We start from the raw sequence: 20200 nt of genomic DNA on the forward strand, positions 1-20200 counted from the left end.
TAAAATGTTCTTCAGGATCTGGGCCCGGAAGCCATTGTAGTTGTTGCCAGTATGCAGACTCGAGACAACAAAGGTGTTGTACAAGGCCTGACTTGAGTAAGAAAACTTGTGGGCTGATATTCAAGAGAATGCATGGAAATGGCCCTGCATGGTTACAAGGCGAGGTTGGGTCCAGTGACACAAAGTTTGGGTAGGTGAGGCGGTCTTGAACAAACATATGGATCACCTAAAGCTGCTACCTCACATAGGAGGCAGGAGCAAAACATTTCTCAGAACAGCCAGATGGCCTGTCAGAAACCTTGGATTCTCTCCTCGGCCGAGTGTCAAGGAATCCTCCAAGTTCAAAGTGGATGCAGCCTTGATACTATCACCACTGGGAGAAGAAAAGGAAATTGAACAGAGATGCTCCAGATACAGGAGATGGCTACGGTCCAGTATGCCCGTGACCAAGTCAGAGTGGCCAGGCTGGGGGTGAAATCACCTCAGGAGAAGTTACCAGAGGAAACCAGGTCTACATTCCCGAACTTGGGGGCTGAGTTAAGTATGACTTGAACCAGATGGATCTTATTGGCTTCGAGATCTTTGATTGGGGTTGGTCACCTGGGCCAATCATGAATCCCTGGCTGATAGATATAAACACGGGGTTCATAGAATCCTGACTTGAGGGACTGACTCTGAGCTGGCTGGTCACAGCCAGTGTACTGTGAACAGATAAATAAATGGTGATGGGATACTGGCCTTTGTACAGTTATTTCAGGTCCTTTTACAAATAAGGAGGCAAAATATTGTGCACCGTACTTCTGATGTGATCTCACCAAAACAGTATACAACTAGACCAAAAAATTCCTATTTTTCCATTCCATTTCTCTTGCAATTGTGTTAAAGGCACTAGATAAATATAAGCAGTTGTTGTCAGGGATAGTATTGGGGCATGAATCGATTATCGCTGTATCCTTCTGTTTCAGTCCTTTTGATTCACGTCCCTTTCTCTTTTCCCATTCATTGCAGACATGAATGAACAACTACCTGAATTAGGAACAGAAGTAGGTCAATCAGTCATCAAGGATGTGAGTTTGCTCGCTGAGCTGGAAACTAACCTTCCAGCTCAGCGAGCAAACTCACATCCAGAACCTCAACCTGCGCTACAAATCTTCTCAAAACTCGCTAATCAGTCATCAAGCTTGTACCAACGTTTGATTAAAATCCCAGCTACTCTGATTGTAGCCTCAAATTCGTTTCCTGTCCGGTCTCAACTTCCGACTCCCTTGTCTATCATAGATTTCTCTTAACTCAGTCTTTTAAAAATGCTCAGTTACTAGACCTACAGGGGAAACCGAGTTGAAGTGCAACATTGTTAGCAATTCTTCTGGCCAACACTCTCTGACTAAGCCCCCAACTCACTCTCCCTCTTTCAAAGTGCTCAAGAAAGATCACAAACAGTATGGATTCATTCTGAAACATTTTAGAATTAGCACAAGAGATATAACACGTCATTCCTTCCTATTACCTCTGCAGCTTGGTGACAAATTAGAAAATTCTGCTAAAAAGGAATTTTCTCCTTTGACACATTGACATTGCAAACCCACAGGTACATCTTGACACGCTACAGCCCCTGAACAGTCTTTGATTTGAATGACTTGATCCATATCGCAGTGGTCATAATCTGAAATGTAAGCAGATTTTAGAACAACATTTTAATTACCTTGATTAAGATATTCAAATAGAAGCCAGTGAATATTTTTTCTTTGGAGTTTGGAGATAGAAGGGGTTTGGATATTAAAGGGAGCTGTGAGATGTTATTTTAAGCTTGCATTAATTGCTAAGCTGTATAAACCTTTCACAATTCTTGGGAATTGCAGAACAGGGTAAGTTGCAGGCTGATTGGCTAGGAGGCTCAGAGACATTTTCATAACCTCTTTCACCCTGCATAGCGATCACTGGCAGAAGTTTGATATCCCGTGAAGGACGGTCAGACAAGGTGTCTGAAAATTGTGTGAAATCTCAACCCCACAATCTTGCAGCACAGTGACATAATCCAGTATACAGGTTCAGAAAGCATCAATTTAGTGACGCTAAGGTTTTACTCATAAATCTATCTAAAGTTTAGAACAGCCAAGGTCTAGCTAAGTAATTCTAGAATCTTGTGGAATGACAAAAAAAAATGCTAGACAAAATAATGAGATGCCAATCTACAAGTGCAATCATTACATGGTTTTGAATTGCCTTCAAGTAATAAGTTCTACAGTTTATCTCTTGACTGCAGAAATTAAGCACATAGTAAGGCTAACACCCCAGTCCCTTGAAGTGCAGTTTCCAGGTGACTTACTTAATTCATGTCCATTCTGCTCCCTCATGTGTGCTTAAGAACAGGTTCTGATCATTACCTCACTGCTGTTGGTGGAAACCTGCTGCATCCAAACTGACTATAACATTTCCCATATTATAACCGATGTGAAAAACTATTTCTTTGACTGTAAACTGCTTAGACACACTATGATTTTGTGAAGGGTGCCAGGCTTTCTTCTGTGGTTAAGGACTCACCAACACAGGCCATGTTGTTTTGAAAGTAGACAGAAGGTGAGCAGTTATCACTGGAGATGATAAATTGATTCATTAACCTCCCAAAGTAGCTCACTGTAAAAAAAAAAAAATTGATTACTCAGGAATATCCCTTTTCCAGATCCTTTACATAATAAATGTTCCGTTTGTTGCTTGGAGAGGGTTTTTTTGTTAATTAGGACAGTTTAATCTGTCACTGGTAACCAGTGCTGTGGCAAGTGCCTGGCACCGCTGACAGCAAAATGAACATACAGAAGAGCACAGTGGGCAGGTAACCTAAGCCAGTTTCTTTTTGGGTCCGATGCCCACAGTTTTCTCTAGGCAGCCATGACAAACGCATATCCCCTCACTATCACCCACATAGTTTCCTTCAGTCTCTGCAACGTGTAGAGATCTCAACTGTAAATGCAGAGTCAATGAGTAAGGCATGTGGAATAGCCAGTTTTTTGACCTGGAATGTACAGAGATACAGAGTCATAACAAATGTAATTGGTTTCATCAAGCTCAATCCATCATCCATCAACCAGTCAACGCATTTAGTCTCACTACAGCAAAACTGCACATACATATTGCTCTATTCACAGAATCATGCAATGTTTAAGCCACAAAAAGTCTCCTGGGTCTGTGCTGATTTCACCAAAGAAGCAACTAATATCACTCCCCATGACACCAATTCAACATAACCATGCAAACTTACTTCTTTCCCAAATGTCCAAGTCCTTTTCAAAAGCCACAATTGAATCTGCCTCCACTTAAGAAGCACACAGTGCATTCCAAATCCTCACCACCACCTGTATATAAAAAAAGCTTTGCCTTGTGTCACCATGGCCTTAAATCAGTGCCAGCTGCATCTCCAATGCAGCCAACAGATACAGTTTCACCTGAATCTGCTATTTCCAAACCTATCATGGTTTATCCAGCTGTGATCTAGCTGCACAATTTTCACATTAATGTGCATGGTTACAGCTTAAGAATCCCAGCCCTTCAAGCACCATTAATGAGCCACGTTAATTGCTCAATCATCAACAGAGTGCTAGAGTACTTCTCCTGATTGAGTCTGCAATGGAAGATGATTTCAACATCAACAGACACACCTCACCTGTTCTCCAAATGTACATTAATTAGTGCCTCGCTCACTTATTAATCAATCACTTGTCAACTGGCGAACAGAACGTGAGCCCGCGTTAATCACATAATGACTACCAGAACCTCCACATGGACCAAATATAATTTACATAAAATAGACAAGCCCACAAACATCACATGCCTATTTAGTATTTAGGTCATAGGTCATAAGACAGTAATTCCATCATTCGAGGGCACAAAAGTTTAGTTGAATTGATTGTGGAGCACAAATTCCAAATCGTATTCCATGATGGTCAACAAGTTTCATTCATACCATGTCATTAACATGGTAAATTGTCCCAGGGCAATTTACAGAATTGATTTATGTACAAAATTTGACAGTAAGCTATGCCTGGAGATTTTAGCACAAGTGATCAAAAGCCTGGTCGTGGAGGTCAATAATATGATACAGATTCACAAACTGTGGGTGCAGACCCCTGAGTGGGGTTGTGAGCCAGAAGACTGGGTTCTGAACCTCTGAGCCAGCAATTGCTGGTGTGGAGCTAGGATTATGTGGTAACACCAGCCTGGCCCCCATAAATGCTCCATTTTTTTTAAAGTTGGGGGTATGGCTAAACTTTGGGGCCTGATTCTTGATGTGAAAAAGCCAATGAAAAGATGTGTGCACCTCATGAGTAGCCCAAATCACTTCCCCTTCCCAACATCGCAACCCACCACCACTGCCATCCTGTTGCTCTCATGGATCTCTCTCTGTCTCCCATCCCACAAAACAGCACTGTTTTACAAGGTCCCTAAAGGAGGATATAGAGGAAGGGAGTGAATTCCGGGGCTAAATAGCTGAAAACAAGGCTGCAGATCAATGAACTTAGAGATATACAGGATAGAATTGGAACAGCACAGTAACCTCCAAGGGTTGCAGAGCTAGAGGATGTTCTGAAAGGGTTTCAAGATCCTGCAGCAGATTTGTGATATCAGTTTGCTACATATCATTGAGCATAAATAGCACAGTGTAGGCAGAACTGGAACACAACTATACCATACTACATTCAAGAAGGCATGATCAACATGGACAAGAATACACAAAGAAGATGGATTTAGTCCTTAGCAAATGTGATTACAAAGTCGAGCATTGTATATCAATGAACACCATGTACTGCAGTATTTAGTATTAATCTATCATTAATAGTTCTGAATAAGACAAAGATGGTTCATGGCTTTGCCTTCTCCTTGATCAATTTGTACTGAAATTTACAAACAAGAATAAGAAACTTGTAATTAAAACACTGTCAAGCTGTGAGCCAAATGCAAAGTTCTGATGTGTGAAAGGGAGTTGATGTGGAAATGCCTTCAAAGAGGTTAAAAATTTGGGTAGAATAGCTTCCCCAATCAGATCAATACTTTAGTCATCCAATTTTTACACCAAGTCACCCTCTCAACAACTAATTAACTCACGTCGTTACATTAAGTTAGGCTTAAGTTTGAAACAAACTGTACCTATCCTGAGAGAGGCTCACACACAGGGCACACTGTGTCAGGGCAGTGTCGCCCAACCCTATAAGACGCTGCTATTCTGTCCACTAATCTGCCACAGACGATGTGTATAAACTTTGCACATGACATGCTAGTCCAAAGTTTATCATGAGTACAGGCCACAATGCACCTTACAATGAATTGGGACCAGAACAATTCTGCCAATTGAGAGAGTAAATATGAAGCCATTTAATCGTCAAGAAGTAATCAAATCTAATGTCTTTCAGAAGACCAGCACACTCCAAATGCTTTATGCCCAGTGCAGTATTTTTGAAGTGCAGTCAATGTTGAATGTATGAAACGAACGTCACATTTTGCACACAGGAGCTCACAAGCAGCAATGTGAAAATGACTAAATCATTGATTTTATTTTAGTGATGTTGTCGATAGGTATAAAGTGGTCCAAGATGTTAAGGAGATCTCTCTCTCTCTCTCTCCTCTACAAAGAGGAAAGAGGAGGCTTAGCATTGTCAAGAAACTCAGACTGTAAAGCACTCCCTTCCCTCCTGCGTCAGCCTATGTAGTGAGCTCTAGAGGAAATTTTGATACAGGTGTTCAAAGTCATGACAGGTCTGGACTGAACAGCTAAGGAGAAACTCTCCACATTAGTGAAATGATCAAGAACAAGAGGACACTATTTTAAGGCGACCGGAAAAGAAACAAAAATGACACATTAGGGAAAATATTTTAATGGAGTGGGTTGTCACTGGTTTGACACATTAGACATTTGCCTGGGATAGTTAATGCAAAAAGATCCCATTGCTCTTTCCAAAGTCCAGCAAAAGCATTAGCGTTAGGTTTCACGGGTACCTGACAGTTGAGAGAATGGAGCCAACAGGCAATGTGCCACACTGAATGATGAGAGGCTGTCTATAGCAAACCCTGCTACTCCCCACCTTCCAACACAATGAAAAAATGCTTTAAAAAAATCAGTGAGAGGGATCCACAGGCATTTGAGTGTTAGGATAGGGGAAGCGGCATTGGGCAATGGGTCTAATTGGTTAGTTTTTTTCAAAGAAATTATGCAGTGGCCACCGACTGTGTTCTGTGGAACATAATTTCTGCTTTCATGACTCCAGCTCTAAAAGCCAACCACTTACCGAAGATGAGATATGTTGAGGGTAGTACTGCCATGGTTTTACAAGAGGTCGTCTGTCTGGATGTGACCCAATCACACACTTCACCTCTGTACAGCTGTGTCACTCGTTAGCAGTGGGAGCTCACCGATCGGAAGCTGCGTTCTTATAGTCACACGACACAAGTAGGGAAATGGATTAATGCTTTCAGGGAGTTCCCAACTCAGTTAGAAATGCTTAATCATTGCATTGGTTTCATGCTTGTTTGATTGAAAACATGTTGAAACAAGAAAACTGAAGCAGCAGCTTAGCTGAAGGAGAGATTCCAAAGTAAATTTGTTCGACAGCCAGACACAGTTACATCTGACTGACAGACGATATTATCAGTCCACTTACGTTGTTGCCTTGATCTCACATTTCACAGTTTAGAAAAAGGGATGATAATTCATGGTTCTGAACCCACATACAACTCTGTACAGCAATTCTGAACTTGATTATAAATTCTCCCTTTGGTTTGAGGACCAGGTTTCAACGACTGTGACCATCGCTGCTTGCAAGATGGCTGAGATGATAAATTAATTGAATGTGCTTTTAGATTCATTTTAATAATGAGTCAATAGCCAAAATAGGCCTTCAATGTACTCATCTTAAAGTATGACTACAAATCAATGATTTAGTCATTTTCACATTGCTGCTTGTGAGCTCCTGTGTGCAAAATGTGACGTTCGTTTCATACATTCAACATTGACTGCACTTCAAAAATACTGCACTGGGCATAAAGCATTTGGAGTGTGCTGGTCTTCTGAAAGACATTAGATTTGATTACTTCTTGACGATTAAATGGCTTCATATTTACTCTCTCAATTGGCAGAATTGTTCTGGTCCCAATTCATTGTAAGGTGCATTGTGGCCTGGCTTTACCGATAAGATTATAGTTCAACAAAAAGTAGTTAGCAAAATGTAAGTACAAAAGGTATTCTTTTAGTTTTACATATGAATTTCTTTTAACCAAAGCTGAAACCTACTGCTTTTCCACCAAACTATTATGGGTCATCATCTTTACATTTACTTTTTGAACCTGTTTATATATAATTCATGCAAATTGGCAGCCCAAACATACGTATGTATATGCACATTCCAATCACTTAATCTGATATATCAGCATCCTTTCTCCCCCAGCACTCTATCCTCTCCAACCTCCCCCGACAACTACTGCAGAACTACTGCCCCATCCACACTTCACTTCACCAGCTCTAATGAAGAGTCATCCAGGCCCAAAACGATAGCTTGCTTTCTCTTCACAGATGCTGCCTGACCCGCTATGATCTCCAGTATTTTCTGTTTTCAGTTCAAGTTTATAAAGGTTGCTGGTCCCTGGATTAGGGAGTGTGAAAACTTAACAGTGTAATCAATGAGGGGTATAGACAGGGTGGATAGCAAGAAGCTTTTTCCCAGAGTGGGGGACTCAATTACTAGACGTCATGAGTTCAAAGTGAGAGGAGAAAAGTTTAAGGGAGATATGCGTGGGAAGTTCTTTACACAGAGGGGAGTGGGTGCCTGGAACGCATTGCCAGCGGAAGTGGTAGACACAGACACGTTAGTGTCTTTTAAGATAGATGTGGACAGGTACATGGATGGGCAGGGAGCAAATGGACACAGACCCTTACAAAATAGATGACAGGTTAGACAGAAGATCTTGATCGGCGCAGGCTTGGAGGGCCGAAGGGCCTGTTCCTGTGCTGTTATTATCTTTATAATAAAGTGTGAAGCTGGATGAACATAGCAGGCCAAGCAACATCTCAGGAGCACAAAAGCTGACGTTTCGGGCCCAGACCCTTCATCAGAGAGGGGGGCGGGGTGAGGGTTCTGGAATAAATAGGGAGAGAGGGGGAGGCGGACCGAAGATGGAGAGAAAAGAAGATATGTGGAGAGGAGAGTATAGGTGGGGAGGTAGGGAGGTGATAGGTCAGTCCAGGGAAGACGGACAGGTCAAGGAGGTGGGATGAGGTTAGTAGGTAGGAAATGGAGGTGCGGCTTGGAGTGGGAGGAAGGGATGGGTGAGAGGAAGAGCAGGTTAGGGAGGCAGAGACAGGCTGGGCTGGTTTTGGGATGCAGTGGGGGGAGGGGAAGAGCTGGGCTGGTTGTGTGGTGCAGTGGGGGGAGGGGACGAACTGGGCTGGTTTTAGGATGCGGTGGGGGAAGGGGAGATTTTGAAGCTGGTGAAGTCCTCATTGATACCATTGGGCTGCAGGGTTCCCAAGCGGAATATGAGTTGCTGTTCCTGCAACCTTCGGGTGGCATCATTGTGGCACTGCAGGAGGCCCATGATGGACATGTCATCTAAAGAATGGGAGGGGGAGTGGAAATGGTTCGCGACTGGGAGGTGCAGTTGTTTATTGCGAACTGAGCGGAGGTGTTCTGCAAAGCGGTCCCCAAGCCTCCGCTTGGTTTCCCCAATGTAGAGGAAGCCACACCGGGTACAATGGATACAGTATACCACATTGGCAGATGTGCAGGTGGTCGAGAACGCCCTTGACCACATCTCCCGCATTTCCCGCAATACATCCCTCACACCCCGCCCCTGCCACAACCGCCCAAAGAGGATCCCCCTCGTTCTCACACACCACCCCACCAACCTCCGGATACAACGCATCATCCTCCGACACTTCCGCCATCTACAATCTGACTCCAACAACCAAGACATTTTTCCATCCCCACCCTTGTCTGCTTTCCGGAGAGACCACTCTCTCTGTGACTCCCTTGTTCACTCCACACTGCCCTCCAACCCCACCACACCCAGCACCTTCCCCTGCAACCGCAGGAAATGCTACACTTGTCCCCACACCTCCTCCCTCACCCCTATCCCAGGCCCCAAGATGACTTTCCATATGAAGCAGAGGTTCACCTGCACATCTGCCAATGTGGTATACTGTATCCATTGTACCCGGTGTGGCTTCCTCTACATTGGGGAAACCAAGCGGAGACTTGGGGACCGCTTTGCAGAACACCTCCGCTCGGTTCACAATAAACAACTGCACCTCCCAGTCATTTCCACTCCCCCTCCCATTTTTTAGATGACATGTCCATCATGGGCCTCCTGCAGTGCCACAATGATGCCACCCGAAGGTTGCAGGAACAGCAACTCATATTCCGCTTGGGAACCTGCAGCTCAATGGTATCAATGTGGACTTCACCAGCTTCAAAATCTCCCCTTCCCCCCACCGCATCCTAAAACCAGCCCAGTTCATCCCCTCCCCCCACTGCATCACACAACCAGCCCAGCTCTTCCCCTCCCACCCCCCTGCATCCCAAAACCAGCCCAGCCTGTCTCTGCCTCCTTAACCTGTTCTTCCTCTCACCCATCCCTTCCTACCACCCCAAGCCGCACCTCCAATTCCTACCTACTAACCTCATCCCACCTCCTTGACCTGTCCGTCTTCCCTGGACTGACCTATCCCCTCCCTACCTCCCGACCTATACTCTCCTCTCCACCTATCTTCTTTTCTCTCCATCTTCGGTCTGCCTCCCCCTCTCTCCCTATTTATTCCAGAACCCTCACACCATACCCCTCTCTGATGAAGGGTCTGGGCCCGAAACGTCAGCTTTTGTGCTCCTGAGATGTTGCTTGGCCTGCTGTGTTCATCCAGGTTCACACTTTATTATCTTGGATTCTCCAGCATCTGCAGTTCCCATTATCACTGTAATTTTCTTTCTTTGTTCTTTGTAATAACAAGTTTCCGTAACACAGATAAACACACATATCAGCTCAGGAGTGGTTGACGTCCCATTGTTAGTGCATATTCAAGCTGTAAATGATTTCAGTATGATTTTCTATCGATCTTCCCATCACTCAAGGGTCCAATGAGAGATCAACATGGACATCTACGGAATTGGCAGAACATGCAGATGCTGTTGCCGCTGTGGAGGAGCTTCAGTAGCTAAACCCCTCTAGCCATCTTTTGGGTGTGTTGACTGTTGCAGGCAGAGCTGTCCATAAGGTGTGTGAGGTCTGGGGTGAAAGGAGGCCATTAGTCTGATTGTGTCTACACTGATTCTATTACCAAGTGCAAATCTCCTTCCACTCTTCCACACCATTTCAATCAAAATAATTATTCGGGATATGTGACAATGAGGTTAAAAGCAGAGAAATGTAAGATGATGCATTTCAGTTGGAAGAATCTTGATAGACAATACAAAATGGGGGTCCAATTCCAAATGCTCTCAGCTTCAGTAATAGGGACATTGAGTGGTAACCATAACTCCATAAGATTTTGAGTAGTCATGGATGTGGACAAGAGTGGCCTCAGATGAGGGTGTTTAATTGGGCAAGGGCCAATTACATCTAAATTAGACAAGAACTGGGGAATGTGGGTTGGGAGCAGTTATTTGAGGGCTAATTAACATCTGGCATATGGGAGGCTTTCAAAGACCAGATTAAAGTGCAGGACATGCATGTCCCTGCAAAACTGACGGATATGAATGGCAGGATCCAGGAACCATTGGTAACAAGGGAAATTGTAAACTTAATCCAAATTAAAAAAATGATAGGTCTAGGCAGCTACAAATTGAAAAAAAAAACCCTTCAGGATTATAGAGAAATTAGTAAGGAACTTAAATGAAGAATCAGAAAGGCTGAAAGGGGTAAAGGAAATGTCTTTAGCAAATGGGGTCATGAAGAATTTCAAGGTTTTTTATGCATATATTAGAAGAGAGAGGGTAATAAGGGAAAGATAAGGCTCCCTCAACGACAAAGGAGCGAAATTATTTGTGAAGTCACAGGAAGTGGGAGAGATCCTTAATAAGTGCTTTGTATCAGTATTTAAGGAGAAGGACATGGCTGATGTTGACATCAGGGATGAGTGTGTGAATACTCTAGAGAATATCAAGATATCAAAGGAGGAAGTTTTGGCTATTTTAAGTTGCATTAAGATAGACAAATCCCTCGGGCCAGATGGGATCTAACCTAGGTTGCTGCGAGAGGCAACAGAAGAAATAGCTGGGACATCAGCAGATATCTTCACATCCTCTTTGACCACAGGCGAGGTTCCAGAGGACTGAAGATTAGCCAATGTTGTTCCCTTGTTTAAGAAAGGAAGTAGGCATAATCCAGGAAAATATAGGCCGGTCAGTCTGACATCTGTGGTGCAGAATCTCTTGGAGAAGATACAGAGAGACTGAATATATGCACATTTAGAAGAAAATGAACTAGCCAGCGATGGGCAGCATGGTTTCATACAGGGAAGGTTATGTCTCAGCGACCTGATCAAATTTTTTGAAGAGATGACAAAGATAATTGCTGAGGGAAGAGCTGTGGATGTAATTTATATGGGCTTCAGTAAGACATTTGGTAAAGTCCCATATGGCAGATACAAAAACTAAAATCATATAGGATTCAGGGTGGGCTGCCTCGATGGATACAAAACTGGCTTGGTCGTAGACGACAAAGGGTAGCGATGGAAGGGTGTTTTTCAGAATGGAGACTGGTAACTAGTGGTGTTCCATAGGATTCAGTCTTAGATCCTCTGTTGTTTGTAGTTTAAACAAATGATCTGAAGGTGGGTGGTCTGATTGATAAATTTGCAGATGACCTGAAGATTGTATGGAGTTGCTAATAGTGCCAACAATTGTGAAAGGATACAACAGGATATAGATAGAATGGCAAGTTGGGCACAGAAATGGCAGATGGAATTTAATCCTGATAAATGTGAGGTGATGTATTTTGGAGGAACAAATTTAAGTATGTATGATACTGTTAATGACAGAATCCTTAGGAACATTAACATACAATTGGATATGAGCATGTAGGTCCACAGTTCCCTAAAAGGTGTAACATAGGTGCCCAAAGTGATTGAGAAAGCATATGGCATGCTTCCCTTCATCAGCCAGGGCATAGCGCACAAGAGTTTGCAGAGAGTAGTAGGAGCCTGGAGTGCACTGCCAGATGGTAGAAGCAGGCATATTGGCAACATTTAAGAGGCATCTGAATGGTTACATGAATAGGGAGGGAATAGAGGGATATGGGCCGAATAAGGGCAGAAGGTTTGTTTTTCAGTTTAGTCAGGGCAAGATGATCAGCACTGGTTTGGAGGGCTGAAAGCCTGTTGCTGTGCCGTATTTCTCTTTTGTTCTTTGTTCTTAGTACAAGAGCAGGGAGGTGATGCTCAACTTGTACAATACACTTGGTAGACTTCAGCTGTATTGTGTACTGTTGTGGACACCACATTGTAGGAAAAATGTAAATGTATTGGAGAGAGTACAGAGCAATTTACAAGAATGGTACCAAGAATGAGAAAATTCAGTTACAAAAATAAATTGAATAAGTTGGGACTGTTCTCCTCGAAGAGAACAAAGCTAAGAGGAGATTTGACAAAAGTTTTCAAAATCACAGCTGGATAAAGTAGAAAAAACAACAAATGGGCACAGGTTTAAAGACAGAGAAATGCCAACAGTGTGGATCCTGCACTGACTCAGGTTCATGAAGACTCTCTTTCTCAATCTCTCCCCTTACTTGAGGTGTGCTGACCCTCACGTTAAACCATCACCAGTCATCTCTCTCTTTCTAATGACAGAGCAGCCCTATGGTCCAAAAGGATTATGAGGACTTTACCTTTATCATTAAATATGGAATGCACTGCCTGAAAGTATGTTGAAGGCAGATTCAACTGAGGCATTCAATAGAGAATTGTATAAGTATTTACTTGAATAGAAATATTTAGTTCAACCACAACCAAATCCACCTGAAAAGTAGAACGAAGAAAACCACTCCAGTCAGAAAATGTAGTTTATCCTAAAATATTTAGCATTTTGCAAGCACTCGAGGCCAGTTAGATTCTTAGAGAGCAGCAGCCAGCAGTCACTTAAAGGTAGGGTGAAAAATTCCTACATTTAAGGAAAACATTAAGGCTGAAAAACTGAAAGACTTAAATTGTGATACTTAGCAAACATGCAGAGTTAAAATCATTCAAGATGAATGGGAAAAGCCGTGATAAAGTCATTTAGAAAAAGGACATCTTTGAAAGATATCACTGAACCGTTGTATAATTTAGAATTGCAGAGTCACAGAGACCTACAGTACCAAAAAAGGTCATTCAGTCCACCGCATCCACGCCATCAAAAACAACCACAACTATCCTAATTTCATTTTCCAGCATTTGACCCATAGCCCTGTCTACCTTAACATCACAAATGCATCTCTAAATACTTCCTGGATGTTATGAGGGTTTCTGCCACTACTACCCTACCAACCTCTGGGTGAAAAAGCTTTCCTCACATCTCGTCTAAACCTTCTTTCCTTACATTAAATCAATGCACCTGGTCAATGATCCCTCCATCAAGGAAAAAAGTTTCTTCCTGCCTATCCTATCTATGCCCTGCAATTTTATACATCACAATCATGTCACTTCTCAGTCTCCTCTGCTCCAGGGAAAACAACGGCAGACTATACAATCTCTCTTCATGACTGAAACTCTCCAGTGCAGGCAACACCCTAGTAATCCTCCTCTGCACCTCTCCAGTAGTATTCTATCCCTCTTATAATGTGGTTTCCAGAACTGCACATGATATGCCAGCTAATTTGTTAAATTAGAGTGAGAAAATCAAAAGCAGAGAGAAAAACCAAATTTTTGTGCAATCAAAGATGTTCTTAAAACCACAATAATAGTATTTTTTTTCATTCAAAAGCAGCGCAAATATCATACAGAAGAAATTAAAAAGGCAAGAATCATTCATATTGTTTCAAAGGGCATGAAAAATGTGTAAGAGGGAATGAACAGTCTCTGCTACCTTAGAAAAAGTAAAAGCACAGGGCTTTGCATTTTTAAGTATTTTAACAATCTTTTAATGATTGAAAATAACTTTTGAATATAACAAATTCTAAAAGATTTCTCAACTTTAACAATAGTCAAAGGAAAATTCTGTAAAATAAAATAAAGTAGAAGTTCAAATTTTTCATGAAATGCAACTTTATTTTCAGTGATAATGGGAACTGCAGATGCTGGAGAATCCAAGATGACAAAGCATTTCCCGCAAAACATCCCTCACACCCCACCCCCGCCACAACCGCCCAAAGAAGATTCCCCTCGTTCTCACACACCACCCCACCAACCTCCGGATACAACGCATCATCCTCCGACACTTCCGCCATCTACAATCCGACCCCACCACCCAAGACATTTTTCCATCCCCACCCTTATCTGCTTTCCGGAGAGACCACTCTCTCCGTGACTCCCTTGTTCGCTCCACACTGCCCTCCAACCCCACCACACCCGGCATCTTCCCCTGCAACCGCAGGAAATGCTACACTTGCCCCCACACCTCCTCCCTCACCCCTATCCCAGGCCCCAAGATGACATTCCACATTAAGCAGAGGTTCACCTGCACATCTGCCAATGTGGTATACTGCATCCACTGTACCCGATGCGGCTTCCTCTACATTGGGGAAACCAAGCGGAGGCTTGGAGACCGCTATGCAGAACACCTCCGCTCAGTTCGCAACAAACAACTGCACCTCCCAGTCGCAAACCAGTTCCACTCCCCCTCCCATTCTCTAGATGACATGTCCATTATGGGCCTCCTGCACTGCCACAATGATGCAACCCGAAAGTTGCAGGAACAGCAACTCATATTCCGCCTGGGAACCCTGCAGCCTAATGGTATCAATGTGGACTTCACCAGTTTCAAAATCTCCCCTTCCCCTACTGCTTCCCTAAACCAGCCCAGTTCGTCCCCTCCCCCCACTGCACCACACAACCAGCCCAGCTCTTCCCCCCCACCCACTGCATCCCAAAACCAGTCCAACCTGTCTCTGCCTCCCTAACCGGTTCTTCCTCTCACCCATCCCTTCCTCCCACCCCAAGCCGCACCCCCATCTACCTACTAACCTTATCCCACCTCCTTGACCTGTCCGTCTTCCCTGGACTGACCTATCCCCTCCCTACCTCCCCACCTATACTCTCTCCACCTATCTTCTTTACTCTCCATCTTCGGTCCGCCTCCCCCTCTCTCCCTATTTATTCCAGTTCCCTCTCCCCATCCCCCTCTCTGATGAAGGGTCTAGGCCCAAAACGTCAGCTTTTGTGCTCCTGAGATGCTGCTTGGCCTGCTGTGTTCATCCAGCCTCACATTTTATTATCTAAGATCTGGATGTGAGTTTGCTCGCTGAGCTGCAAGGTTAGTTTTCAGACGTTTCGTCACCATTCTAGGTAACATCATCAGTGAGCCTCCGACGAAGCGCTGGTGTTATGTCCCGCTTTCTATTTATCTGGTTAGGTTTCCTTGGGTTGGTGAACCCAAGGAAACCTAACCAGATAAATAGAAAGTGGGACATAACACCAGCGCTTCGTCGGAGGCTCACTGATGATGTTACCTAGAATGGTGACGAAACGTCTGAAAACTAACCTTGCAGCTCAGCGAGCAAACTCACATCCAGAACCTCAAACTGAGCTACAAATCTTCTCAAAACTCGCATGCACAAAGATTTTAATAACCAGAAAAAAAAGTTTGTGAAGGATGTTGTGTGATACAGCTAGTACCTTAAAGGGTTAACTGACAGCACAAGATAAGCCTTGCCCATCAGGATATAAAGGGCTGTTCCTGGGAGAAGCTAATCAATTGTGTACCAGCTTTTACAGTATTGCAGTACCAGATGCACGTGCAAAGATCAATGTAGTTAACAGGGATGCGTCTTCCTCTTAAGTCAAGTCTAATGTTTCAGAAGAGACAATCTCGTATCTTCAGAGTAATATAAATAGCTATTAAATTCTAAATAATAAGCTTATTCTGTTTGTCAACATTCAGCCTACTTTCTGCTGAAAACTTTGGACAGGCACCCTTCCCCAACTGTTATCAGTAACTTACACCAATACTGGTAAGAAGGATTGACAACAATAAATCTACTAAAGCAGATGATTCTAGTGAACACAACTACAACATATACCATCCTGATCAAGGAAAGGATTGCATCATATATACTGACGGGCAATCACAAAATATTTTATAAATAGATCATAACATAATGGCAGTCACCATATGTTTTATACATGAACAGTAACAATATATTGAAAAGTTTGGTCTGAGTGTGAAGGCCATTGTTACAACATACTCCCAATCCAGCTTAATCCAGCATTGTGTACCACAACTCATGTTATTAATTTTCTCCTCACTACTATAATTAACTTATGGTAACCCTGCAACAGCTCATATTCATTATGTGTACTGTATTCATTGCAAATATTTCATACACCAAGCTGTTTTTTTACGTGGGATCTTCAAGGTGTTCTCTTCCTTTTTAGGTGGTTTTAAAATATGTTGAGAGCGTCACCGATGAAAGAGGAGGAAGAAGTTGTTGAGGTGTCTGGTCAAGTTGCATCACCAGGAAGAGATTAACCAATGATTCACTTAAGTTACCATTCATGGGACTTGACAGAAAATTGTCTGCTACAACTTACAGTGACCGTGTTTCCAAAGTATTTCACTGATTTAGACTGTCCTAAGGGTACAAAAGATGTTACAACATGACTCCTTACTTCTCATACACGCCTTATTGAAACAACACCTGGACTGACCAAAATAAGCTATGTATCATCTTGCTGGTCCTTCCAGTAATTACCACACCCCTGACCTATAATAATATCTTTCATCCCGTGTCATGCTGCAACTAACCTGATTCATGCTGTTGATTAAATGTGTCTGCATCGATTTCCTCCCCTAACAATTACACCGGATAACACTGGGCTTTCCATCCCTATACCTCAGACATAGGGAGAGATGGTAGCCAGTAAAGTCACTAGACTAGTAATGCAGAACTCTAGAGTAATGCTTGAGGACAAGCATCTGGTTGAATTAAAATCAATTAATAACATCTGTAATTGAAAGCTAGTCTCTGTAATGGTGAGCACGACACTATCATAAGTTGTCATAAAGACTCAAGATTTTTACCTTGCCTTTAAGTGATTCTACCTTTAAGGATTTCACGTGAGGTGTGCAAACTCTGCTTGTGCGTTCGTCTGCTGTAGGTTTGCAAGTTGCACACAGTGGTTTGCAGTGATGTCTGCTTCATAACTTATAATGTGTTTTACTATTTCGACTAAACTAGTCCACAGAGTAAATCAGTCCATGTGTGACTGACTGTTAAGACAATTATCATAAATATGACAAATCTGCCATAATTTTGGAAACATATCGCATTCCTTTCCTGTTACTGAGTCAAATCCTGTCTCTCTCCTCCTAACAGCACTGTGGTTGTACCTATACCCAAAGGACTACAGTAGTTCAAGAAGGTAACTCATGCAATATTGTCAAAGACTATTAGGGATTGGCAATAAATGCTGCCCTAGCCAACGATACCAATATCCATGAGCATATCATTTAAAAAAAACCTCATCTGGCCTACAGGTGACTCCAGACCAACAGCAATGTGGTTGACTTTTAACTGCCCTCTGAAATAGTCTGGAAAGCCACTAACGTAAAGGCAATTAGTGGCAAGCACAAAATTCTGCCAGCGATGTTCGCATCTCATAAAACAACTACTTAAAAAGTGAGAACTGAAAGTCAGTTTTGGTGGGTCAAGACATGGCATTAGGGATTGGTAGCCTCACCCACACTGTAGGGATTCTATTAAAAATTCTATGACATCAAGCAAGCTATATAAATACTAGTCAATCTGCTAATGTGTCTGTTTTGTGCCCGAGCAACACTGAATTTAACTCCTAATAATTACACATCATTTTACACAACTCATGTGGACCAGCTTTTATATACCAACACTAACAAACAAGTGAGCTAGCTGACTTATATTTGCTTTAGATGTCCAGTGAGACCGCAAATTTTAAAATTGTATCCTTATTTTCAACTCCTTCCGTGAACTTGCTCCTCCCTATCTCTGTAAGTTTCTCCAGTCTGACAATCCCCTGAATTTCTGTTCTCCTCTAGCTTAACTTTGTTGAGCATACCCAGATTTAATCATATCGCCATGGCAGCTGTGCCTCCAATTGCCTGAGAACTAAGCTACAGATATCCCTTATTGCCTCATTTCTCCTTAAAACTTTTTCCATTACTGAAGCATTTTGTCACCTGTCCTAGTAAGTCATTACTTGGTTCTATCTTCTTTTTTCTCATTTATAGGATGCAGATATCACTGCTCAGGTCAGCATTTATTGTAGGAGCACAGAAACAAGAGTAGGCCATTCAGCCCTTCAAGCTTGTTCCACTTATTACACAAAGGAGCTGGACACCTCTTTGATAACAAAAACGAAACGTCCAGAGAGGCTCACCCCATCTCTTAATCTGTCAAAGGAAACGTGATAAGTGGTATACCTGCCTCTTTGCTCCCAATCTGTAATAAAGGAGAGGTGAAATAAAATGAACTCCTGGTAGTCAATGCATAATCAACAAGTAGCAATTTATTTATTGAACTCTAACAATTAACAAATTAACAGAACTACTAACAAACTGAACAATTCCCCCTTAACTAATAACTATTCCTGAATAAAACAAGATTCTAATGGTATGCTATTCTAATAGATATAAGTCCCACATATACAAACCAAATTAATATAAAAAAAAACTCTCAAAATTACAGCCAGGATAAGTCATGCAGAATGTTCCTTACCTTCTCCACTGTCCTCCAGTCAAGAAGGCCTACCTCCGTCCAATTCTTGTGTCAGGAATATTAGCTAAGTGTGTCATAGTACCTTTACTTAGATAGTGCTGAGTCCAACATCTTAGAGATTTCTGTGAAACCCAGTGATTTTCTCAGTCCTCAGAGCTAATGGCTGTTGAGAGCTGTTCTCTTAACAGCTCTCACCCCGATTTTCAAATAACATCTTCTTTTGTATCCTTAATGACCTATTAATTTCTTACCACAGGATTAGTCCTAGGTTGTCAACACCAGCAGGTCTAAATTTAATACGGTGTTGGTATCTAGGGCCTGGTTTCAATTAATTGGCTGAATTCAAAAACCTGTTGTCTTGATAAACTGTACTCGATAACTGTATGGCTTTCTGATATAATATTTCAATTCCAAGAACTCTCTGTGCATCTGCGGGTACCTGCAAACTTTTTTTAATCTCCAAGCCGACAAAAAGCATATCATCTTTTAAAGGGACCACACACCCTTCCCTCCTAACATTTTACAAACAAATGTTAACGTCCTCCCTTTCAATCCACAAGTATGAGACCAACTTCGCAATACATCATTCAATGAGATCAAAGCTGATCTGCCTTTGATCCATATCGCTTAACTTATTTTTTATTCATTTGTGAGATGTGGGCGTCGCTGGCTGGCCAGCATTTCTTGCCCATCCCTAGTTGCCCTTGAGAGGTGGTGGTGAGATGCCTTCTTGAACAATGCTATTTGGAAGGAAATTCCAGCATTTTAACCCAGTGACAATGAAGGAATGGCAATATATTTCCAAGTCAGGATGGTGAGTAGCTTGAAGGGGAACTTGAAGATCGTGGTATTTCCATGTAGCGGCTGTCCTTGTCCTCCTACATGGAAGTGGTTGTGGGTTTGGAAGGTGCTGTCTGAAGATCTTTGGTGAATTTCTGCAGTGCATCTTGCAGATAGTATACACTGTTGCTATTGAGCATTCAGTGGTGAAGGCAGTGGATGCTTGTGGATGTAGTACCAATCAAGTGGGCTGCTTTGTCCTGGATGGTGTTAAGCTTTTAAGAGTCGTGGGGCTGCACTCATCCAGGCAAGTGGGGAGTATTCCATCATACTCCTGACTTGTGCCTTGTAGATAGTGGACACGCTTTGAGGAGTCAGGATGTGAGTTACTCACCACAGTTCCTAGATTCTGACATCCTCTTGTAGCCACTGTGCTTATGTGGTGAGTCCAGTGAGTTTCTTGACAATGGCAACCCCCAGGATACTGAAAGTGGGGGATTCAGTGATGGTAACGCAGTGGAATGCCAAGGGACAGTGGTTAGATTGTCTTGTATTTATAATG

The 20200-nt window shown here is 42.7% G+C and overlaps 1 protein-coding gene across 1 annotated transcript in view; it reads right to left on the reverse strand.

The window, feature by feature from the left end:
• The window catches only part of LOC125447395 (adhesion G protein-coupled receptor E2-like), a 42677-nt gene extending 36335 nt beyond the window's left edge, over positions 1-6342 (reverse strand). The window contains exons 1-3 of the mRNA XM_059639882.1: positions 6276-6342; positions 2542-2634; positions 1508-1663 (exon numbers count right to left, since the gene is read on the reverse strand). Coding sequence (XP_059495865.1) covers positions 1508-1663; positions 2542-2634; positions 6276-6309 — 283 coding nt within the window. The 5' untranslated portion in view covers positions 6310-6342. The remainder of the gene's footprint in view (positions 1-1507; positions 1664-2541; positions 2635-6275) is intronic.
• Positions 6343-20200: the final 13858 nt, after the last annotated feature.

Source organism: Stegostoma tigrinum, chromosome 35 (genome assembly GCF_030684315.1).
Source record: "Stegostoma tigrinum isolate sSteTig4 chromosome 35, sSteTig4.hap1, whole genome shotgun sequence".
NCBI classification, from domain to species: domain Eukaryota; kingdom Metazoa; phylum Chordata; class Chondrichthyes; order Orectolobiformes; family Stegostomatidae; genus Stegostoma; species Stegostoma tigrinum.